Source organism: Chaetura pelagica, unplaced genomic scaffold, assembly GCF_000747805.2.
Source record: "Chaetura pelagica isolate M959 unplaced genomic scaffold, ChaPel_1.0 scaffold611, whole genome shotgun sequence".
Taxonomy (NCBI): domain Eukaryota; kingdom Metazoa; phylum Chordata; class Aves; order Apodiformes; family Apodidae; genus Chaetura; species Chaetura pelagica.
This window is the reverse complement of record NW_009951968.1, coordinates 312,190-338,088: the sequence shown is the minus strand read 5'-3', so window position 1 is coordinate 338,088 and position 25,899 is coordinate 312,190. Positions and strand designations below refer to the sequence as shown.

The 25,899-nt window shown below is 41.2% G+C and overlaps 1 protein-coding gene across 1 annotated transcript in view; it reads right to left on the bottom strand.

Annotated features, from left to right (window-relative positions):
• The window catches only part of DIP2A (DIP2 disco-interacting protein 2 homolog A (Drosophila)), an 80,117-nt gene that overhangs the window by 51,771 nt on the left and 2,447 nt on the right, over nucleotides 1-25,899 (bottom strand). The window contains exons 2-3 of the mRNA XM_010001122.1: nucleotides 12,851-12,970; nucleotides 2,368-2,487 (exon numbers count right to left, since the gene is read on the bottom strand). Of these exons, the coding sequence (XP_009999424.1) occupies nucleotides 2,368-2,487; nucleotides 12,851-12,970 (240 nt within the window). The remainder of the gene's footprint in view (nucleotides 1-2,367; nucleotides 2,488-12,850; nucleotides 12,971-25,899) is intronic.

The following is a 25,899-nucleotide window of genomic DNA, read 5'->3' as shown; positions in this document are numbered from 1 at the left end:
CAAATAAAGGCAACTATTTTTTGTGAATTGATATAGCTGAAGCAAATCCTCAGAATATTTTTGAGTCGCCTGGTTACAGAAGTCATCCAGTGAACTCATCTTACAATAAAGGTATCTTGTAATAAGTCCCCTTCCCTTAGGAACACAGCATGACAGATCTGAGAGATGCTTAACTCTTCTCAGAACCAGGAGAGGTGCTAAGGATGGAGGACAACAGGAGAGGGCAGAATGCAGGGTCAGGCATAGGGCATGACCAGGCAACTGTACCATTTACTTATGACCAGCCCTTTTTATCCTCTCACCCTGCTATTTTCCCTGCACTTGGTTCCTCCCTAATTCACCTAAATCTACCCCTTTCCCAGTCAGTGGTTCCTCACCTAAGCATCCTGTAACAAAAGTCTCATGCAGTTCCCAAATACTTTTACCCTGTATCCCATAATGTATCCCCTACACCTCTGCAGCATCAGACCCTCAGACCAGAAGGTGCTCTAGTGTTGACTGGTCCTGATGGTTTCATGCCTGGGTTGAGGCTCTCCAGGGACAGCCCTGAGAGAGGGCTGGACAGGGTGAGCCTTCTTCTGAGTGCTTGAGTTCCTGCCTGCTGTTCTTACTCATGCTGCTTTGGGGCTTCTGGAGATGTGTCTGTGAGAGGCTGATGATGGCTCCTGGGACACACCTGTGAGTAGCTGGGAAAGGGTATTATTTGAGCTCCCACATCTGCCACTCTCTTGTGCTCCTGCAAAGTTGTGCAGACCAGCTTTTATCACATAACCAGTTGACTCACAGCATCTCCATTTGAAAAAAAAAATCAAAATCTCTCCATGTCCCCAAGACTCTGTTCCTTCAGAGCAGCCCTGACCTGAGGCAGAGCAGGCACAGCAGTCACCACAGGGACACTGCTTCAGATCTGTCCTGACAGCATTCAAAGCATATTTTGGTTCTCTCAAAAAAACTGCAAGGAAATTTCTTCTAGTTTTAAATGCTAAGGGAGACAGGAAAGTCTGGCTGTTCCCTGCTCTCAGTAGGGCTGCTGGATGTCAGCTACTTTCTGTACACCAGGGAAATGAGAAAAATGGACAGTGACACTATATGAAATGCACCACTCTTTTGTCAGTGTTTATTTTGGAGAGTGAGAAGGAATATTACTTTGAAAAGCTTTAAATAGAAACCTCTCTCCCAAAGCCTCAGTATACAGGGGGTCACTACATTCATTTTCTCCAGGATTTCACCTGATGCAATTCAGAACCTTCTCACACAAAAACATGTATGCAGGAAAACTCCAGAGCATGACAACCACCCTGCTGCAACAGCTGCCCTCATGGACTTCTGAATACACACGTACTAGAAGAACAGGGTAATCTAAATGCATGATACCTCAACACATGATCTAGGCAACAACATAAGAGTGAAGAACAACTATATCTAAGACTACAAAAGAAGCTTATGATTTATTAACCAATGAAACAGCCAGAAAACCCACCAAAAAAAAATACAAAACTGTGAGACTAGCAAAGAAAAATGTAGTTTCCTTTAAATGGGATGAAAAGAAAGAAGAAATAGAGCCCAGGAAGTGAAAGAGCAGCACAGCAGACCCACTTTTTTTACAGAAGGGGGATAAGAAATAGAACTGATGGAGAAGAGCACTAGAGGTCAGTGTGCTTCTACTCCAGGCCCAGACTAGACAAGACAAGAGCACTTCATTCAAAAGTTCAGAGCTTAAGGAAATTCCTTTTCTTTGTATACAAGACTGGCCCCAAAACACTTGGCTTGATAGCACACCATGTTATCTGGAGAAAGATTTTCTTAACCTCTAGAGAATTCATTGTGAGACAACAGGAAGACTACTTTTTTCCCCTAAAAAAAAATAATTAAAGAAAACTTTCTGACCTAAAGAATCTGAACAATTACAGCATGATTTTCTGAATGTTCTAAATTGCCCACAGCTGAATGTTCTGCAAGTTAATACAGCAATTTACTGCTCTGGCATTTTCTTCAACTCTTAAAAAAAGAATCTTATGCAATGTGAAATGAGGTATTTACAGCTCTGACATACTTGCCAACATTATCTCCTTCCAAGCAACACATTACATAAGAGAACATACTTAATGTATAAAGGGCAACTGCTCACTCTGTTACTGCTTTCAGATGTACCTTCAGCAGCTACAGTTTTCTAGATGAGAATCAAAAATCCTGAGGAAAGACATCAAAAAACAAATCCAACCAACCACCTGATTATCAGGAAATACAGTCATGAGAACAGAAGTTAATTGCAACATACTTACAACTTAGTAGAACAAAGCATTTGCTCTTTATATTTTGCTATCACATTCACCTGGCAAGATTGACACATGTTAACTCAATAGATACCTGGAGGTGTGTATGTTTCTACTGAAGAGTGCACAAGAACAGACCGTCTTTTGGAAGGCATGGGCATCTTCCTCTCTTTGTATTTTGCCAGTGCTGCTTGTACTGCTTCAGTGTGGACATCTATACAGAAAACAAACAAACAAGAAAAAGGGTTAAGAGATGTTTAATAATTATTTCTTTCTAAAAGCATGGAAAACATTAATGGTATCTTTTACAGCTCAAATCCAAAGGCTAAATTGCACATGATGGTCCTTTTGGCTTCCGCACAGTTGACCCCAATTGCTCATCTCACAGAAAGGAGCAGGTTCTCAGCTTCAGAGAAAGCAGCACTTCTCTGTGAGCAGAAAAGTTCAAAGCTGAACTACAGTAACGTGTTTTTCAATCCTGAAGCTGTGACAACTCTACCAATTGTTTGCCCTTCAGCAGGGTTTGGTAGGACTGGGCAGATACACCTCCCTCCCACGCAGGTTCAGCTCAGAAGCAACGGCTTCAACAGTTAAGGGAGAATTTAAGCAGGGTCAAGGTGACATTTTCCTCATGAAATCAGTTTGAAAAGGCTTTGCAAGTATAATTTAGGAAGAACATCCTGAAAAATCAGGACCAAAGTTACAGCAAACCTAGTTCTGAGCTACCTTTTATGTAGCAGGGGGTGGAATTTCAATGCAGATACTGTAAATTGGCAACAGCCTTGGACTCCTCATTCTTCCATGTCCTCAATGGGAAAAGAATTGAGAAATGTATGCTTGAATCTCTCACAAAATATGCAAGTAAGAAAAAAACAGAAAGAAGAGACTACATCTATATGAAGAGTTAGGGAAGAGACACAAACTGTTTTCACTTTCCCAAAAGCAAAAATTAACTTAATATAGTCATTGGGTGTATTTTAGGTTTTATTATTTTTAAGCCAAAACTGTGAATAAAGAGGAATTTAGTGTTGAATGAAGACCACACTGCAGATAAAACTTAGTATTCAAGTAACTCTGAATTGCCTTCAGCAGATTTTTCCCTTTGACATATTCCAGTGGTGTCAAAAGCTAAAATTTAGAGAGAAAGAAAATCCATGAGAAATGAACAGATGTCAAGATGAGGCAGATTGAAAATACACCTTAACTTACGAACCAAGATTTAAACCCATGAAAAACAAGTACAACATGTATACACACTTACAAATAGCTACAAAGATCCCAAAAGCAAGTGTTGTGATTATGCCTCTGTCTTGTCACACTTCTTTTACGTGGAAGCAAGAACTACAGAATCAAACTGTTCAATTTGACAAAAAGATGGATTCTTTCCTTAAGTATCCATCTGAGGCTGCAATTACCTAACAGGTTGATAAGACCAAGACCTGCAGGTATGATACTCAGACACGTGACATACACACACTTATACAGCTTCAATTTTTCTAAAAAGTCCTTTATCTGACCCATACTTACAAGAATTAACCTTGATGACAACTACAAGTAAGCTCCATGTTTTGGTTTTTTTTTAATACCAGTTCTGGTACTAGTCCCAAACCTGCTCAGCATGAGGTGCTAACTTGTTTTAAATTGTGCTGATCAATCCCAATTAACTTGGAGAAAGCAAGATAGCTCAGGGGAAAGTTCATCAGTATATGTTTTAGGGAAAATGGGAAGAGATTTTCGAGTGCCCCAGAGAATGACAGGCTGTGAAAAGCAAAGGTCAGCACAACCATGGGAACCTTCGGAAGTGCTGGCACAAAGAACTTTCCAAAGGCAGCCGTGTCCCAGTCCACTGGATAAACACCTGACCCTCGGGGGGGACAATTATTCAATTCTCCATCTCCAAAAACAGATTACAAATGCTGCCCATAAACTCAGAAGCACAACCTTGCAGGTCCAAAGGAGAAACAAACCGTTTCCCTCAGCCTGGCCAAATGGATCAGAAAAATCAAAACAAACCCTGCATGCACCACCCCAGACACCACCTCTTGGCAAGTCTGCCTTTTCAACAGATCATCTGTTCAGTGCTGTATTTAAAATACATACATGCAAATATACTATAGCACCTCTGCCTCCTTACAAGACTTGGTAGGTGCTTGTCTCAAAGAAGAACTTTCTGTGCAGCTAAACTGTGGGGTTCAGACATTATGTTGTTATGAGGAAAAAAATATGAAAAACCCCCAACACTTCTTAAACCTCTATCTTTTGAGACAAGATTTTTTTCTTTATACCAGGCACCATGTAAGATTTTGGCTGCTGTCCTTTACACCAAGGAGTCGTTCATGGATGTTTTATGAATCAAAAATTCACTACCCTCTCCCTGCTTCCCTTCCCCACATCTGGGCTACTACTTTTTGTCATGTCTTGGTTTCTCCTTATCTCTTGTTTTAGACTTCAAACCTCCCCCCCCAAATAAATGTCCATCTTGAAGTTCATTCTCATGGATATCCAAAAGCAAATTTCTGAAAACTCAACACACTTCTTGTTTTACTGTGTTGCTTACATGCAGACATTACTGCTATCCACAGACTTTATAATATTACTTAAACTTGTTTTTGCAGCCTTAAAAGTTGGGGGCAAAATGCCAATTCTGCAGGACCCATTTCCACAGTAGAACCTGTCAGACACGTGACATTATGTGTTTTTTGAAAAAAAAAAAGCTATGTGTGTTTTGAAAAGTATTACAGGCATTCACTTCAACCATTCATATGATCTACATATAATTGACAAGACATTTTTAGGACATACTAACATCTGGTAGGAAGAAGAGGAACATAACAAACACATATAAATTAATTAAGTCATCAAATAATGTTGCAGACAAAAAAATCCCATACTTGGGAAAACTATAAAAGACAACCTTTAAGGTGCATTAGGCAAGGGTGTGTTGAGGCATTTTAACCAAGCAGAGTGGGACAGGTCACAACATCATACAAATTTGTGGTAGCAAGCATGGGAACCACTTTTGATTCAATTTCCAGAGGGCAGAATCAGCACCAGCTCCTCCTCTAACCCACCTAACTCCTAATCCAAAACCTGGAAAATACAAGATTAAATGATACAAATGAAATTATATAGACAGTAAAAAGATTAAAGATTATTATAGACAGTAAATGATTCATGAGCCAGCAGTGTGTCCTTGCTGCCAAGAAGGCCAGTGGAATCCTAGGTTGCATAAAGAAGAGCATGGCCAGTAGGTCAAGGGAGGTCATTCTCCCCCTCTACTCTGCCCTGGCAAGGCCACATCTGGAGAACTGGGACCAGTTCTAGGCTCCACAGTTCAAGAGAGACAGGGAACTATTAGAGAGAGTCCAGCGGAGAGTGACGAAGATGACAGGGGGATTGGAGCATCTCTCTTAGGAGGAAAGGCTGAAGGAGCTGGGACTCTTTAACCTGGAGATGAGAAGGCTGAGGGGAGAGCTTATCAATATATACAAGCATCTAAAGGCTAGGTGCAAGGAAGATGGAGACAGGCTCTCTTCAGTAGTTGCCAGTGTCAGAACGAGGGGCAATGGGTACAAGTTGGAACATGGGAAGTTCCATTGAAATATGCAGAAAAACCTCTTTACAGTGAGGGTGATGGAGCCCTGGGACAGGCTGCCCAAGAAGGGTGTGGAGTCTCCACCTCTGAAGATATTCAAAACCCACCTAGATGCAATCCTGTGTAAAGTGCTCTAGGTTATCCTACTTCAGTGGGAGAGTTGGACTAGATGATCTCTAGAGGTCCCTTCCAACTCCAGCAATTCTGTGATGATAGCCTGGCTAAATTTTTATTCTGTTTCATGTTTTATAGCTCTGATTTAACTCATCAGTTCCTTCTGTACTCATTAAGATCTATTTCCAGCTTGAATTTTTTTCTTTCAATATCTTGTCCTTGAATAACAACTGAGCAGGACCATCCTCTCCCAAACAAGTATATTAAGGTATTGGTTTCACTTCCCTGGAATGTTTTGTTTGTGCTCCATGTTTCCTTTAAGAGTTTATGTAGATTATGTACATGATGAAAGAGACTCCACTAAAAAAGGCAAAAGGAATAAAATACTTTTAAAGAAGCAGAACATTTAGAGTACAAAAAAACCAGAAATTAAAGTTTAACTGGAAAATGGAATTGCAAAAAGAAGCTCTCTACCATTGTCAGTTACTAATTGCTGGAAAATTTAATGTGAAACTGATTTAACATGTAACAACTGTGCACTTCAGTTTTATTCAGCAGATTAAAGAGTCATTAAAATCAGATCAAATGCTATCTGTATCCCATCATTTCTGAGCAGAGGGAACACAAATGTTCAACAGTGCACACTGAAAGAGATGAACAGCAAGTCCAGTATCATATAACATGGAGATTAAACTCAAAGGGAGAAGAAAATGTATATGCTGCCATACCAAAGCAGAAGAAAAAGTCTTGAAAAAATAGTTTTAAGCTTCTGAACTTTTACTAAGCTGCAAACAATCATCAATTTATTGATTAAAAATACTTCCTCCTTCCCCTGTTGCAGTAAACTCAATAATCTTCTCATTTTATGCATCTGTTCTCATTTTCTTTCCTTCTACATGTCCTTAAAAAAGGATAGGGGGAGTAAAGTAAGAGGTATTTTGTGGACTATAAATCACCTAAATTCTTACACCCTAAACCCTCCAGCTACTAGAAGAGCATTTTTTTTTTTTTCATGTTTATCAGCTTCTGATTCTTGCTTCTGCCTTAGGCACAGGAGAAAGAATTTCTACAGGTGTGTGAAGAAAAAATGGCATCCACAGGTTGACCAGTTTCTCTACTTCTCACAGACCTGCAAGTACCAGCAGCTAAAGCAACCAGCACTGTCTGCCTCTACAAAAGGCTGGTGCATGTGATTGCATCTCTGTGACTAGGACTGCCAGTAAACAAGTTTAGCTAACATAGCTCCAAAGTCTGGCAACAAACCACAGAGGACCAGTGCATGATCAAGCTCTCTGAAACAAAAGGACAGGGGAAATGGCAAGGAAAAAAGGACAAGAAAAAAAGAGGGAGAGAGCTTATAACATCCCAGACTGCTTTGGGCTGGAAGGGACCTTAAAGATCACCTAGTTCCAACCCCCCTGCATGGACAGGGACACCTCCCACTAGCCCAGGTTGCTCCAAGCCCTATCCAATCTGCCCTTCAACACTGCCAGGGATGGGGCAGCCACAGCTTCCCTGGGCAACCTGGGCCAGGGTCTTACCAACCTCACAGCAAAGAATTTCTTCCTAATGTCTCACCTCTATTTCCCCTCTTGCAGCTTGAAATTGCTCCTCCTCATCCCATCACTCCCTGCCCTTATAAAAAGCCCCTCTCCATCTTTCCTGTAGCCCCTTCAGGTACTGGAAGGTGCTCTAAGATCTCCCCAGAGCCTTCAATTCTCCAGGCTGACCAGCTCTTTGTATCTAGCTGCTGTTACAGGTATCACCCCTGCATGCTGAGCAGGCTTGTCCTCACCTGGAGCAGCTCCCTCAATGCATCTCTGTATCCTGTTCCAGGCAAGGTGGGAGAACAGGCTGCATATTACAGCTGTACACCTAACAGGCTGAAACCTGAAATAGTGCAAGAATGGAAAAGAGAAACTACAGCTGCCAGGAAAAGCCTCCAGACACCCGGAGGGCTTAGCAGCTCACTTGTGTTCTCATCCAAAACCAGGCAGCAGTGGGACTGAATGTAGGAGAAGGCACAGTGCCCAGAAACCACACACCACTCCTGAAAGAAAAGCCATCAGCAAGAGCAATACACTCATCCCCAAGTGTCTCTGGATTGAGGCAATTCATTAGGTAATATTAATTATTTAGGTAATTTATTAGCCTACAGTATTTATTGATGATATTCACTGTTGGAAATTTTTTGGTCATATTTACTGCCTGAAGACAAAACTCTGTGGCTGATAAAAACTTAGTTAATTTAAATGGCCAACAACTCTGGGACATAAAAAAAAATGTGCTTGCAGTTCCCAAATGGCAGATTAACTGCATAAAAAGGCAAAATTGTTTCGCTTGCTTATTTTAAGCAATTCATGTTCTAAAATAACTATAATTGCTCCAGAAAGAGCCCCTGTTCTATGAAGAGTTGCATTTCACCCTCATCTGCTACTCTTGACAAGAGGTAAAGAAAGGAAATAAAAAGAAATAAAGGCTGGAAGGAAATTGAAAAACAACAACAAAACAGAAAATACACATCTCTGAATGTCTGAAGAATAAATAAGGCATGCTGTTGATAGAACTAGTATTACTCAGAATTACAGCCTAAAGCTGTTTGTGCTTCACAACAGGCAATGTGTGCCAACGAGGTAAGAACATTTCAAGTTGGTGGTGGTGGGCATCTTTTCTTTAGGTAGAAAATGCTCTTAGTGTAGCTAGAATTTCTGAGATAAAAACGGGACTGCTTTGTGAAATAAAACTGACTTTTTATGCCAAATTATTGGGAGGAACAAAGTGAAGCTTTGCACTTTGCAGTAATTAGTGTTTTCTGAGACAACTTGTCCACATTCCTACTCATGCTCTAAACGTCAGAGCATGGGTAGCCATGGAAAAAGCCACCAACACCAAGGGGAGGCATTTTCAGACCCATGTACTAGATAGCTCAGTATCTATTTGAATCAGAGTAGTAATACTTGCAAAGGGTAAAACACACGCCAAACACCTTGCTTTTTTTGTTTGTGTCCCTCTTCACTGAGATAAAGAAAGCCGCTAATACAATAAATCTGAAGATTTAAAAAACAAAATTAGAGAGAGAAAAGGAGGAAATCTATTGGCTTCTGACAGCTCTATTACCGTTAATGTCCCTCAAGCCAAGCAAAACCATTGCTGCTTGGTTTTATAGCACCTGAGCACACCAAACCTCATCATGTATCACTAATTGGAAAAAGAAATTCAATTGCTTTTGTTACAACTAAGAACTGTTTCCACAAAGAGTTTAAATTGCAAAATGAAGAACACGTTCCAGGCAAGATTCTTTAATGGAATGTGAACGAGTGGAGCAGTGATGGAAACCACAGGAGGATGTGGCAGTTCACTTCAAGCACTACTGAGTGTCTGGCACTGGCAAGCACAAGAAACAACCTATATCCTCTACACATCAGGCTTTACCTTGAATACCTGCTCACTGGCAGGACTGCCAGAACACTTGGGGTCATTGAGAAGCACTCATATTGAGACATAAAAATATTGGCTAAGCTCTAGACTGAGGAAGCTGTGAGCAGTACTTCAGAATCACTGAAAATTGATTTAAATACTTTCAAAATCAACAAGATTTTGATCTAACTCTAGGAAAAGAGGAAGCCCTGATAATGAGATTAACATACAAAACCCGCATCTATTAATAAGCAAGTGTGCTAGCTGAACCTGTTGATACCACCCACTTCCACAAGTCTTGCACTCTTAAGACTAATGAGCCCTTATGCCAAACTTCTTCCAAACATGGCAGGGTTGTTTACATGCTTCTTGGTTTGTTGCTTTGCTTTTTTAAGTATCCTCAGTGCAAACTGAGTGGAATATCTGAGGCTCTCAGCCAGGAAAACTGTCCATGTACACAACCCACTGCTCTCGGCTCTCCCAGCACTCTTGGCTAAGGGTTTCCAAATATTCCCTGTTGCAGTTATGCTCTTTTTGCAGATTTTATTTCTGTCAAGCAACATCACATGCTACTATAAATGCATTAGTGTCTATCAAATTAATGGCTCTGCTTGTAATTTATTTGGAATTTACTTGGTCTCAAAGTAACTGGGAAATTACAGCTGCAATTCAAGCACTACATCAGGTTGGGGTTTTGTGATACCTATTCAACAGTAGAATTAGATGGGCACCTGAAATGCAAAAATGATAAATTTGTACAAACCCTTAAAAAGGTCATTTAATTTTGATACTTCCGAAGTTTCTTCTTTGTGCAGCTGAACACATGCATCTTTCCCAGGAGTCCCTAAGTATTCTCAGAATATGTACAGGTCTCACTCATCCTTCAGTTATTCCCAAGGAACCCTACAGGCACATCAGCTCCATCTCTGGAGCAAGGTTTTCAATGTCAGTAGTCCAAGAATGACACAATAACCACTACGCCCAAGCAGTTGCAAAGCCAGGTGACACAAGCCCAGCCACTTATTAAAGATGTGCAATGGGTGTCATTACTTGCACATCCCCAAACCCAACATACATAAATACCCTGGAAAACAAACAGAAAAATTTCCAGTTAGGAGTCCAAAGGTATTTAGAAGAGCAAGGCTTCCAAACACCTGCCTTTCCTCACTATTGTGATGAGGAAATTTGCAGGGAAACACTGTACTTCAACCACCTGAAAAGTAACAATGGGAACAGGACGTGATGAGGTTATTGGTATTTTCACAGAAGTTTCCAAAACAGGTTGGTCACAGTGGTGTCCATTTAAAGTTAAGTAGAATATCCATTGTGACATTTCCCTTTTTTGTGCAGTTGCTTTTGTACACCAGGAAATATTTGAAAGTAGCCTACAGTAAATATGATAATACTATAACCTTCCTTGTACAAAAGAGCCCAGCCAACCCAGCAAAAATGTCCCCAAAACCCACAGGCACTAGTCCTCTAAATGTTTGAGTAACTGGTCTAGAGACTAGAAAACCAATCAGCAAACAAGAGAATATGGTTAACCACAGTGTAAAATTCACAAGAAGGAAGAGATCAGAAGGCATGTCTATAGTTTCTTTCCCACCTAGGACTTTCTCCATCTGGATTTGAACAAAAATACAGAAGCATATGGAGGGTAGAAACTAGGGCAGGTATCCTGGGAGGATTACAGAGAGATTGTCTGAGCAGCCTGGAATCAGGTGAGGAGAGCCAAATCCCAGAGGGAATTAAATCTGGCCAGGATCTTAAGAGCAATAAGAAAAGCTTCTGCAGGTATGCTGGGGAGAAAAGGACACCCAAAGAGAATGTAGGGTCTCTCCTGGAGGAAACAGGCTAGATAGCAACACAGGAAATTGAGGAGGCTGAGGTCCTCAATGACTGCTTTGCTTCAGCCTTCTCTGGCAAGGGCTCCAGTCTCAGCACAAAGGCCACAGCAGGTCAAAGCAGGGACTGGGAGAATGAAGCAGCCCCCACTGTAGGACAAGAACAGGCTTGTGACCATCTAAAGAACCTGAAGGTGCACAAGTCTGTGGGACCTGATGGGGTTCACCCATGGGTCCTGAGGGAGCTGGCAGATGCAGTTGCTGAGCCTCTGTCCATCATGTTTGAGAGGTCCTGGCAGTCAGGTCAGGTTCCTGTTGGAAAAAAGGGAACATAGCCCCTGTTTTTTAAAAAGGGGAAGAAGGAAGAGCCAGGGAACTACAGGCTGGGCAGTCTCTGTGCCTGGCAAGGTCATGGAGCAGATCCTCCTGGAAAGTCTGCTAAGGCACATGGAAAATAAAGAGGTGACTGGTGACAGCCAACATGGCTTCACTAAGGGCAAGTGATGCCTGACCAAATGGGTGGCCTTCTAGAACAAGGCTACAGAGGTGGTGGATGGTGGCAGAGCAACTGATGACATCTACCTGGATTTGTGCAAGGCCTTTGACACTGTCCCAGATGATATCCTGGTCTGCAAACTGGAAGGTTTGCTCATGCAGACCTCATGAAGTTCAACAAGACCAAGTGCAGGGTCCTGTACCTGGGTCAGCACAACCCCAGGCACAAATCCAGGCTGGGGGGAGAATGGATTGTGAGCAGCCCTGAGGACAAGGACCTGGAGACAGGAGGAGATGAGAAGCTTAACATGAGGCACCAGCGAGTCCTGGAGCCCAGAGGGGCAATTGTGTCCTGGGCTGCATCAACAGAAGTGTGTCCAGCAGGGCCAGGGAGGGGATTCTGCCCCTCTGCTCTGCTCTGGTGAGACCCCACCTGGAGTACTGTGTACAGCTTTGGAGATCTCAGCACAAGATATAGACCTGTTGGTAAGAGTCCAGAGAAGGGCCACCAAGATGCTCAGAGGGCTGGAGCAGCTCTGCTCTGGAGCCAGGCTAGGAGAGTTGGAGTGTTCAGCCTGGAGAAGAGAAGGCTCCAGGGAGACCTTAGAGCACCTTCCAGTGCCTGAAGGGGCTCCAGGAAAGCTGGGGAGGGACTTTTCATCAGAGAGGGTAGTGATAGGATATGAGTGAATGGTTTTAAAATGAGAGAGGGGAGATTTAGTTGGACATTAGGAAGAAGTTCTTCACTCTAAGGGTGGTGAGGAACTGGAATAGGTTGCCCAGGGAGGTTGTGGAAGCCCCCTCCCTGGAGGTATTCAAAGCCAGGTTGGATGAGGCTTGTGCAGCCTGGTCTGGTGGGAGGTGTCCCTGCTCATGGCAGGGAGGTTGGGACCTGATGATCTTTAAGGTCCCTTCCAACCTTCACCATTATATGATTCTAAGAAAAATGTTCATGTATAGAATCAGAAAAAGCCACACGCAAAATATTCATTGCTTCTTCCTTTCTTCCAAATCACTTCCAACTTTTTCTTTAGGAGCAGATACTACTTTACTAGTAAGTACAGCTTTCCTATTAAGACATGGGACTTTTCAGATACTTTTCTTCTCCTTACCCGATCGGAAGCGCTCATCCCTGGAGTTGGCAGAGCGGGATTTCTGCTGCTTAGACACGGCAGCGGGATCTTGCGAAGAGCCTGGAACCCTGTTCTCTGCTTGCAGGGATGGATCCACACCTGAAATACAGTTTAATTTCAGTACAGATTTAGGTTTCCCAATAAAACATCTGCCTCCCACCTCTATGTTTTTACCACCTTAACACCTACCTACAAGTCCAGCTGCAGACTTAAGCTGGTGCCTTTCAAAACAAATCTCAGTTTCCAACTGTGTTTTATATTATTTAAACTAAAGCCTAGCTTGATCTTACAAGCTTTAAACAGAGAAGGTAAGAAACACTCCTGAATAACAGAAAAACTCCTTTGCTCCTCCACAGCACCTTACAATCATTTGTCATTAGGTGTTTTGTATGTCAGTTTCCTATGGAAGGAAAGGGAACCAACCCTCCCCCCCAGGTCTACACCATCAAGAGAAATGCTGCAGGGGTGGTTACAATTCACACTGGACTTGGAATGTCTGCAGAGAAAAGATGATACTGCTCCAGCTTTTAAATCAAAATTGAACTATTCTGTCCCATTTCTTGTGAGTCTGAAGACAAAGGAGCTAATTTGAGTAAAACTTAACAACGTGCATGCCTGTTTATTCCCATTTATAGAACAATGGCCAGATAACCCACCTTTCAGAAAAACTCCACAATTCTCTAGTAAAGACTCTGTAGGCATTAAGGGCAGAATTTCTCTGTCATCCCCAGCTGTTTAACAACTACTGCCCTAACCTAGGGTTACGTACCTCAAGATACTAAAGAATTACATATCCTCCCATCCCCATGAAGGGTAACAAAAATAAGAGGAGTTGAACCACTCTCCAGCTTTTTCCCTGCTCCTGCCTGGAACAGGGCTCCAGACAGACAACCCAGAGCAGGCTCCTGCCTTTAGGCTGGTTAATGTTCAGGAGGGTGCATCTCACCTTTCCCTTCTAGCACAGCAGCAAGAAGAAATCAAAGGAGTGGACAGTAACTATTAAATATTCCCTATCACTCCCCCATCCCAAACTCCCAGCCGGCTCTTGACACATCTGCAAGGACTATACATATTTGAGCTAGGAACTTACTTTAAATTTTCTAATCTATCTACATGTGAAGCACAAAATTAAGACCTGAAACCTCTGAGGATACAGGTCATGCACAGCTGTGAGAAGGCAGAGGAACGTCAGGAACAAAGGAGGATTCCTTAGTTTGTACTGTTTTAAGGCCAGTGAATTATTACCTTCAGAAGTGCCATGGACACTACAAACCAAGTACAGCAGACAAAATTACAATGCAGTTGGAAGGTATTTTGTATGAATCTATCATACAGTCAGACTCACATATGATCTTATGTGGCTACCTGAGTAAGTGGCGTGTTTAATGGTAAACTTCCCTTAGCCATGTGAGATCTGCTGCACCAGACTGACCCGCTAGGTCCATGAGGGAAAGGCTGTGGATGTTGTCTGCCTGGACACGCAGACAGTGGCCTTTGACACTGTTTCCCACGGGATTCTGATGATGAAAAACCTGACTGCTTGTGGCTTGGACAGGCGTGCGCTCTGCTGGGTAAAACACTGGCTGGACGGCTGGGCCCAGAGAGTGGTGGCGAATGGAGCTAAATCCAGCTGGTGACCAGTCACAAGTGGGGTTCCTCAGGGCTCAGTGTTGGCATCACTTCTTTTTAACATATTTACCAATTACTGCACCCTCAGTCAGTTTGCAGATGACACCAAGTTGGGAAGGAGTGTTGATCTGGGTAGGGAGGCTCTACAGAGACTTGGACAGACTAGATCGACGGCCTGAGGTCAAGTGTATGAAGTTCAAGAAGGCCAAGTGCTGGGTCCTGCACTTGGTCCACAACAACCCATGCAATGCTACAGGCCTGGGGAAGTGTGGCTGGAAAGCTGCCCATCAGAAGGGACCTGGGGGTTCTGATTGACAGGTGGCTGAATATGAGCCAGCAGTATGCCCAGCTGGCCAAGAAAGCCAATGGCATCCTGACCTGTATTAGGAACAGTATGTCAAGCCAAACCAGGGAGGGGATCACCCCACCTTGAATCCTGTCTCCAGTTTTGGGCACCTCAATACAAGAAAGACATTGAGGTGCTGGGGCATGTGCCAAGAAGGGCAACAAAGCTGGTGAAGGGCCTTGAGAACAAGTCTTTACTGGGTGTACCTTTCATTTAACTCTTTCCTTTCTCATTGTGTACCTGTCCTCAAGTCTTGCTAGAAATAACAAACAAACTGAAGACATCACTCAAGAGGAACTCGTGCCAGTGCCTTTGCAAGTAAACCTCTTATTTTAACAAGAAAGGATTCCTCTTTCTCTCATGTGGTTCCTGTTCTATCCCCTTCCCCCCAGAAAAGAAACTGGTTATTAGTTATTAAAAATCTTTTATAATAGCTAGATTTATTATTAAGACCTTTCAGTAAGATATGGTCTTTGCACTTCAAGTGTAAGTTTTCCAACAGCAATTGGATTAAACATACCAGTCCTACCTCAAGTGGTCAAAACAAACTTTCAAATATGTTATTTTAATATACTATCCTCAGGAAAAGTGTTTTATCATTGTCCTGACTGGATGAGTTGCTATACACAAGGCCACTGAGTGAATACACTCACATCCCAGTTGCAGCTTTAACACCTCTGGATGCTGGAAAGACAACCTTGAGTTAGTCACAGGTTCAGAGAGAGCGTGGGGGGAAAAAGAGGAGCCTACATATTAGAAAAGGAAGTAACATTTAATAAAACATACATGTCTGAGTTTTTTTAAATTAGCCCAACTTCAGAGACGTGCTCCAGTCTTTTAGATTTTGCTATACAGAAAAAGCAAACACGTTCTCACTTAATGGAGTTTTCCTGCTCTCCAAAAGGAAAGCTTTTGAAGTAGACAACAGGCTTAAGTATCATCAAGTAGTTCCCAACAGGGCAAAAGAGACAGAGCAGTGCAGGAACTGAAGTGTCCTCATCAGAGTGCAGCTGAACATGGAGCTGAGTGCGCACATGATGTTCCACAGCTACCCAATATAAAGAGGTAACACTCTCTAAAACTCTTCAGCAGAATCATGTTCCTAAAAGAAAAGCTAGTTTAGTCTGCCAACTGAACTGATTCAACACACTTGATACACCAAGAGTGGTGAAAACACATGAGAACTGTATTTTATATTTCATGCGTAAAAACGTTTTACATGACCACAAGAGTCCAGCAAGATTCATTGATCTGGAAACAGTAAATAACTTCATATTTCATTAAAAGACTGAGGCAAGTAATCTCCTCAAAGCCTGAGTCAAGAGAAGAGCAGATGAAATGGATAACATGATAACTAAGGTGGTGAAAAAGAGAACAGGACAAGCAGCTAAGAAAGGAGTCTCCCAAAAACAGACAGTGTGTTTATAAAATTTTCAGGTAGCAGCTTATCTACATTACGAAGGTCAATGTGTCAATCACCAGGTGAATTTTGTGTGATCTTGTCACAAGGAATCTTAGGTGAAGGAGGCAACAAAAGAGCAGGAAACTTTTTTTTTTGTATGTGCCTTTTTCCTCCAAAAGAGGGTTACTAATTGTAAGAGAAAGAAAAGCTTAATGCTCTTCTCATAATTCCTTATTCTTATATTTTCCAGTTACACAGTTCAGGACCCAGCTTTCCAAACCTGTCTCTCTTCCTGGGCATGGTACAGCCCATGAATCCCCACTTTGAACTCCTACAGAGCCTTGGAATCAGGACTAGTGAGAACATAACCAAGCCCCTATCCCACCCCATGATCCCATATGTCCAGAAAAGCCAGTCAGTGAAATTAGTGATAAATAACACTGCTGCATCTAGCACAAGGTTTTAGCCATTGAACAGACTAGGAAAATAAGATGGAAAATGAGATAAGTGGTAAAATCAATCGACAGATGACAAGCTGCATGTGGGATGCTCCAAAACCATGAGCAGCTTGAACAACTTACCAACTTCCACAACCAGAATCCGTTCCTCCTCCAACACTTACAGAACAGATTTTTTGTGAATCAGAGCAAAGGCAGCTGTATTGTGATGAAACAGATAACCATGAACCCCAGAAGTTCTCTTCAATTAAGACAGAATGAGGCACAAAATTAGTAGCACTATTGGAAATCATAGGCGTGTTTCTTCAGGTCTCCCTCTTTGCTTTCTCAAAGAAAAAGGTTTCACATCATAGTGCAAAACCACCATGAATGAATCTGAAAAACATCATTTTTGGTAAAAATACTAAGATCTAACTCTTAGGCTACACAGTTATGTGCCAGAAAAATCCTGTTGCACACGGTTGCTGAGTTTTGTAATTTATTCTGATGCTACGCAAATCACTACCTTAGCCTTCAGCAAAACCAGATGGATAACTAGACTAACCCCCCTCATTCACATGGAAGATCTTTACAAAAATAACATTTCAAGAAGTATACACTAAAGACACTTGATCTACTGTCACTGTATTTTACCCGTTTTTATCATACCCAAACCTAGCATAAAAAGTCATCTTAAAAGAGGTTGCTTGTTCCAATTAACTGAACCATTTCCTTCTACAGGATGAATAAAAGTAAATATTTGAAATATAAGTGTATTTTTCTATCCACCAATACTGAAGAGTTAAGACTAATACTGGCATATGCAGGGGCAAAAGTTTCAAAAACATTCTTAGCAAAAGCATAAAATTGATTGCTAGAGGATTCTCCTGGGCAACGTACATGAAGAGTAATTACCCTGTTCTCCCTTTCATCATGGACAAGGGCGCAATGGTTTGAAGCTTAGAAAGGGGAGATTCAGGTTGGACATCAGGAAAAAGTTATTTCCTGTGAGGGTGGTGAGATGCTGGAACATGTTGCCCAGGAAGGTTGTGGATGTCCCCTCGCTGGAGGTCTTCAAGGCCAGGTTGGATGGGGTCTTGAGCAACCTGATCGAGTGGGAGGTGTCTCTGCCCATGCAGGGGGGTTGCAACTACATGATCTTTAATGTCCTTTCCAACCCAAACCATTCTATGGTTCTATGATCTCGTTAGATGTGACATCTTAATGTCAAACTGAGTATTTTTTAAAGACCTTCACCAATGCATCTGAAAAAGCTCTTAACCACACAGATCTTATTACCTTCACAAAAAAACTAATAATGAAATTAATCTCTGAAAATAGAAATTCAAAGTAATTTCCTTTCTAAACTAGGTTAATTTTTATAAGATAAATTGTATCAGCTTACTAGCTGAGCCTTTCAGAAGTATTCTCTTCCAAAGGAAAAGTAAAGCCAAAGGGGTTAAAAGAGCAGGGCAACAATTCCCTCACTTCAGCTTTACAGGCACTGCTAGCCTGTTAGGTGTCATGCCCCCCCAGACTCCCAGTCTGCAGCAGATGCTGTACCACACTGCAGAGCTCTGCAGAGAGGACAAGGGAAGAGGGAGGCTGGAGAGGAAACTTCAGGCTCTTCATGCACCGTTAAACCTTTCTGCAGCTGTCGAGCTGGATCGAGCCGTAAGAAAGGAACAAAAGAGGACAACCAGGTTCAAAGCACTAAAGGAAAGGAAAAGAGGTAGGAAAAGGCAGAAAACAGAACAAGTGTGGGAACTCCTGGTCTGGCTCTAGGCTACCCTTCAGTCCACCCAGCCCTGCTCTAGTCCTCCCTCTGCTGTCTGCTTCACACCTGGCACCTTCAGCCGCCCAAAGACCACAGCCTGCCACCCAGGCGGCAGCACACTCCTTCCCTTACTGCCCCTCCAACACCAGGCTTCTCGGCCCATCTCCTCCCCACCCTGCCTCTGGCTCCCACCTCCCCTCCATGGGTCGAAGCCCTACAGACCTGCTGCTGCTGTTTCACCATTGCAGTCTGCTTACCTCCTACACTTACACAGAAGAAGGGAGGTTTTCACCAAGGACAATGTTTTTTGAATCCCTCTGCTTTTCTCTGTGTCATGGCTCAAACCAGGACACCCTGCCCTAAAGGAGAGGGAGCTTCAGGAGTTTCCTAATTAGAGCCATTTATTAATGTATGCAAGGAGCAGGGGCAGAGCTGGGTGTGCTGGAAGTAGCCTCTCCCTTCCTGTTAGTACAACTTCATACCCCATGGCAGAGAGGTCCATTGGTGTGTAGCACCTTCATATGAAGTACCTGCATGCAACCAACCCCTTGATTTCACCACCAGCAGGGTACCTCCTATTCCTCAGTCTTCCCAAGCAAAGTAGAGTAGCTGTGCTAATGCAAAGCCAGCTTAAGTACTGCTCTGCATAATAGTCATAATTCCAGATTTCTTTAAATAGAATTTTAGACACAGTTACTTCCCACTGTAAATGAAAAATAAAGCAAACTGTTCTCACAAAAATCCCCTGAGGTGCTAGGTTTACATGAAAGCCACACACGGAGTTCCAGATCTTTTAAAAGAAAACCTAAGGTAGGAGACTAAGTGGCAATTATTCCTCAAGACTGAAATTTCAGGACCTCTCTTTACTTTTTGGTCTTAGAAGCCTCTCACCTCAGTTATTAAGCATCCAGTCCTTATTCAGGGCATAGTTCAATTTATCATTCTTTGCTGTCATACCACATGCCAGGGCACACTACCTGATGCACACATTTTTGTCTTCAAGATCTAAAACAATCTAAGTGTTCACACCTCCTGGGTCAGTACAACTGAACAAGGATCTACCCAATATAGAAAATAATGAGCTTTAAAAAAAAACACAACAAACATATTATTTAATTTTATATAATTTATATATAGTTTTTCTATAATATATAAATATATTTGTATATAATAATAATATTAATATTAAAACAACAATAATAGGTATCATATACATGCATTATGCTTGACAATCTTCCATTATTTTCCTCTACTGGAATAAGCAAACTTCAGCTCCTAAGTTTCCACTTGGAGAAAACAAAGCCATTTTAAGGGCATTGTTACTTTCCCTGAAAGGAAGCATTCAACAGGAACAAAAGTACAAAGGCATAGAAGACACTAGTTAAAAATGTGTTGAATTCAAATACTAGCCAGGAAACTAAATTGTCTCAGTGAAAATATCAATAGCAAGAGACATGCTCTTTTGGAAGAGACTGGTAAGCAGAATAACCTACATGTCATTAGCTAAACCTTTTATTTCTCAAAATAACAGCCCTTCTAAGCAGCAGCTCAGGGGATGTTTGACAAGCAGCCCAGAGCTCCTAATGTAAGTAGATTCTGCCTATCAGTCACACCCTAAATGAATATAAATTACTTAAGTGCCATGCAGCACAGGTCTAATCAAAGCAGGTAGTAGAAGAGGGAGAAGTCAACTATGAGAAGCCTCTGTGGCAGAGTCAGCAAAATCATCACTAGGAGCAAGGAAGGCCAGGCAGGTGAAGCACAGCAGTGGGAGGAAGATGGTTGGCTCTGCAGCATCCACCAGAGAGCAAAGGGACAATTCAGCCCCTGGACCTTGGAAGATCCTTATTAAAACACTCCTTGCTTGGCTATCAGCTTTCAAGGTGATATTTGCCACATCACTTATGTAAATTTGGTTACATTAGCTGAGCAAGCACAGGCAGTGTCTACTGAAGCACAGTAATGAGAAAGCAAGTGACCAAGGATGATAGATATAACCCCATCTTGAGTTCCTGATAGGAACAGAGGTCTGACAGTATTAGTTTGGGAGAAGTACAAGGCATTGTCCATCAAAAAAGACACCTCAAACAGCAGCAGCAACAGCACTTCATAAGCACAAGGGAGCATGAAGGGCTAGCACCTACAAAACATGTCCAAGGAAACAAAACCTACACATTGTGCATCCAAGTCCACTTTATTTCCAGGAAACACATTATTTCTATATAAAACTCTGAGATCACAGAAATGTCACTTTCACTTGATCATAATTTTAAAAAAAACTTTATTTACCTCAATGTTTGCTAGAGTTGAGCATGCTACTTGATCATTTGCTCTTGGCTGTATCAGAAGGTTTATGCCAAGATGTGTGCTTCACACAGCTTCTAAACATTCCATAGCATAAGATCCATACAAAATGCACCATCCCCAAACCAGCAGGAATATTAATCTTTGTTTTCTCTAGGCAGCCTTTACGACTATGTAGGTGGCAACCACCAACTGATTACCAAATGAACCATGGGAAGAGATGGATGACTGGGACCTCAGTCCTTAAGTTCACATTACCTTAGAACCACCTGTCTGAGGGATGATTTCTTTGGATTTTTTAATTTATTATTATTTTTAATTCAGAGAGTGAAATCACCAGCATTGTTTCTTCACTTGGCAGCAAGCTCAAAAATATTTGTTATACCTAGACAGATATAGTTTGACTGGTGCAGATGACTCTTTCATGAAAAACTAATTTATCACTAAAAGCCTCAACAAAAACCATAGTCAATTTAATAGTCTAATCTCAAAATTCAAGTTTCCAAAAGAATGTACTATGAAATTTGGTCATAAGGCTGCAACAGCAAAAAATCACTTAAAAAGGCACATGAACAGCAATCTCTTGTATTTTCAGAAACTGGGAGCAGTGAAGCTAAAAACAAAACAGCTTTTTTAACTGGCCCTCATGATCATGTTACATTTTCATAAATTTCATTTAAACCAATTACACAAAGATGCAATCAAATTAACCTATTAAAATTTGGACATTGATCACGGCTACTATACCTGTAATATAAAGTAGGAGTTTCAATGCAGGGGCATCAAGAAAGGTAACTGCACTTTTTTCCTATAAATTTTAAATGTAAGATATTATAAAAGCTATTGTGGACACCAAGACACCAGAGTTAGTTGCACATTCCTTAGAAAAGGAACTACAGAACAAAGTGATACGTAAAATTCATCCCATTCTAATCGAACAGTAGGCTGATATGCCCACAAAAAAGTAAAACAGAAATCCCAGTGATAGAGAATTAAAGAACAGCCCAAGTTGGAAGTGACCTCAAAAGACCTTGTCCAACCTTCCAGTATCATTGTCAGCACTGGTCTGATTCCACTGGCACTGGACAACTGAAAGTATGTTTAAGACCAGGAAAATCTGACTCATGAAACATTCAAGAGCTAGGGACAAAACAAGTAAAACCCAGGTAAATGAAAGAATATATAGCATTATCTAGCTGTTATTATCTTTATAGATAAAATATATACAATATTAAGATGTATTATATATAAAACAGAGTAGCTAAGCTTTAATATATATTTTATATAAAACAAAACAGCTACACTGGCCAGGTATTTAAAGCTACAGAAAATATTTGTGTCTTTAAAGAAACAGCTGAAAGGTGAGCAGCACATTATAACAGTAGCAAAGGATGATTGCAGGGTAATTCCTGTTGAACAGAAGGGAAGGCAGACCACCTTCAGGGGACTGAATGGTTGCTGCTAGACCTTCTGGGGTTTGTATTACATCTTCCTCTTTGGATAAAATAGCTTTGAAATGGTTTTGAGAGTCTGGATTACCAGTGGAATTCATGTAATGAGAAGGCTACCCCTAAAATGAAATCTACAGTTACCAACTTCACATATTTGAGCGCACAGAATACACCTTATTTCACATTCAACAATCAGCTCATGCCCTTCCACTTCAGAAGTGAATTTAACTCTCCAATGACAAGTGTCACTTCACAGGTAGAAGTCACCTGCTCTCCCAAGCATAGCACTGAGTTTACTTACAATAATGCTTTTGGAGTTGCCATTGTCTCTGGTATTGTTTCTCATTCTGAGATACAACCCAAATGTGTGAAAATAAAGTGACTCTAGAAAGAAATAGTTAATTTAACCACCAAGTGTTGCCTAAAACTCATCAGGAAATCACAATGAATGTTGGCTACAGGAGAACAAGCAAGTAGGGAGTTCAGGATGCAAGCTACCAAATTTCACTGTTAACACTGCTCATTTTCTCATGCTATTTCTGAATCTTCTTACACCCAAGCTCCATCCACATTCAAAATGGATTTCTGCACTGTGTCTGATGTTCTCCATCACTCAGAGTCTTCACTAGCAGCATGCCTGGCTGCCTATAGATACAACTTATTATTTCCACAGAGGTTTATCTCAAATTTGGGTGCAGGGGTTGACTGAGGAAACTGTTACCAACTGATTACTGCCAAAGCTTGCTAGTAACTCAACACTTGTTCTTACTTTTGCACAGTGCATTTGATTAGATTAGTGCAAGATAACACATTTTAATTAGCATTTCCCTGTAACAACATTGTTTTACAGTTCCTAAGTGAAATTTCTCCACTAACACATCATAACTGCAGGTCTACAACTTTAAACTGCAAATCGGAGACTATAGAAATGCAACTCCTGAACACTAACATGTTCTACCTAATTCTACTGTTAATTGAAAATATGTTTTGCAGCCACTTCTGTCTTGTTCTATTCACTAAGCCCTCTGTGGGCTTATTTAACACTGTATAATGATTTGGTTCCCCACAGATTCAGGTACACAGTTGCACTAGAAAACTAATACATTTTACCTGGCATTGAAAAAGCAAGAGCTCTAATATGATTATTTTTTTAATGTGGCAGCTGATGAGGTATAATATAAAAAGTTAAATTTCCAGAACCCAAATCTTATGAGTATTGTTTAAGACACAAAAATCATACAACTTGTTGATTACTAAGTGTTTGTTAAAAGAAGATCCCAAATTAGCTTTAGAAAGACATGATGGTCAAGTCACAGCCTAAGAACTCTTCAAAGCTAAAATGCTGACATGTATCAGTCTGGAAAAACTTGATGGAAAATGGGAAGCAATGAATCCCACCAGGAATGTGACTGAGCAAAGGATGATACAAAATATCCTGCAATCACATTTTTAATGATAAAAAAAAATCACTGCAGGCTCAAAGCCTCTGGGACTCCCATGTATTAATCTCAGCCAAACTGAAACAGTGTCAGTTAACAAAATTTCAGGCAAGAACTGGGTTAATAGAACATATGTGAGGAAACTGAAATAAGTAGCTAGTTAAGCGTTTTAAGCAAACTTTGTCTTTCTGCAGAAGTATCATAATTTCTGCTCAGAGACAGACAGCTCACTCCATCTCTTTTTAGCATATTAAAGCTAGATTCCTGTCATCTTAATGCAAAGCTAAGCAGAAGTGGTAGACAAATCAGGTAATGAACTATTTCTTAGAAAATGTAGTATCAAGCAAGTAGGACAAACCATAGGATCATCTAATTTTTGAACACTCCTTAAGATGATTAGGGAAAAACTGGCTGAATAAGGAGACATTTTTAAGCAGCTGGCAATCTAAAGGGACCTAGGATTTCTAGTTGAGCCCAGTATCAGATCACAGACAAAGTAGGACACAGCTGAACTGCACTGGCACCTCCTTAGGACACAGTTACTGTCCAGGATGTTAAGGTGTTAACCTAGATAATATGAAGCCACTCCTCCTGAAAGAAACGCCCCTGAACCTCAAGTTTGCAAAAGAAACTTCAGTGAAAATAGTTCTTAAAAAGTGCCATTAACATATTTTCCCTACATTTTGGGGGTGTTTTTTTTCTTCCAAAGCCATCTAACAAGTCAATTCCATAGTTTTATACGCTGCTTCAGCTGAGCAAGCTCTTTAATGGTGATCTAAACAGGGTATCATAAAACACTTTTGGAAATTATAGATATCATAGCAGGCTTCTTGAGCATACAACTGAACTTCATCAGCCTAACACCCCTGGGAACCCTGCACAGGAGTCAGTGTTGCTTCTACGACCCCAAGACATAAGATATGACACAGGGCCAGCAGTATTCATGCAAATAAGGGGTGCTATACACTGCATCCTAACTTCAAACCTTACTTCAAGAAGCATAGAAGAGAAAGTGCTGCTCTTTCCTAAGCTACACTTGAGAGCTCAGATCTTGGAACAATTTGCTCAAACAGCCTTCCAGTGTAAGGATTAAGAGAGAAAAAATATAAAATAAAAAAATCACTATCAATAGAAAAAAGAGAAGGTAGAGCAAATTGATGGTTATGAGAGATTAAAGCAGACAGAAATCCAAAGGTGTGACTTTCTAGTAGACAGACTCAAAGCCTTTAACCACGCTGAGGTGGAAGACAAGGTAATTTGAACAATAAAGTGAGACAGTTCCCTAGAGACAAATCATGTAAGGAGGAGAAGCTGTGGCAGGTGAAGCTGGAGCTTGCTGCTGACTGCAATAGTTATCAAGAAATCCACACTGCTTCTATTCAAGAAATGAGCCATTTTATAGAGATGAGTTAGGTCCTGCATGGTCTACAGAGTATTATAAATTTGCTAAGGGAAAATCTACAGCTCTTCTTAAAAAACCAAACCCAGTAACAAGCTTGTGCTAAGAAAGCCGTGGTGGTGTTCTAGCTAGTGTTAACCAGGTGATGTTCTAACTATTCAGTGCCAAATACACACCGTCATGTTTTCCTTAAACCACCACAACTCAGCAGGCAGCAGAACTCATGAGACTTGAACTTTTGTTTGTTCTGCTATGAAGAGCCACAGGGTTCATGCCTCAAGATTTCAAAAGCAAGAGACTATAATCTAGTTCAACTAGATTTAACCAAAACAAGACCAAAAATCCCAGCATTAATCCCTCTGTTCCCTGATCTGAAAGCATAGCAATAACATGGCAAAATAACACCTGTTATTCTTTTTCTCTCCTCTAACTACAGTGTCTCATTATTGGTCCCACTCAATTCAGTTGTCTCCTCATTTATGGAAGAATTGGCCTAGGGTTGTTATACAAGCCCAAAGCTTTAACCCCGAGCAATTTAAGTGTCCTACTACAAAAACAGATACAAGATGTTGGGCATTTAGCTTTTGGCCATTGAAGATAAAGTCTGACTATAACCAGCTTTAGAAGTTAACAGTTTATAATAAAAAGTCAGTATTTTGAAGAAGTGGAGGGGAGGTAAAGGTCATGTCCAAAAAAGCATGAGAGTGATGACCAGTGTTTTAATTTAATGAAACTGGCCAACTTGCTTTCAGGAATAACTTGATTAATTTTCAAGGTTTTAAAAGTTACCTTAAAGTCTTGGATGCAGTCCTCAAAGTCAAGTTTTGCTGACAAACATGTTACC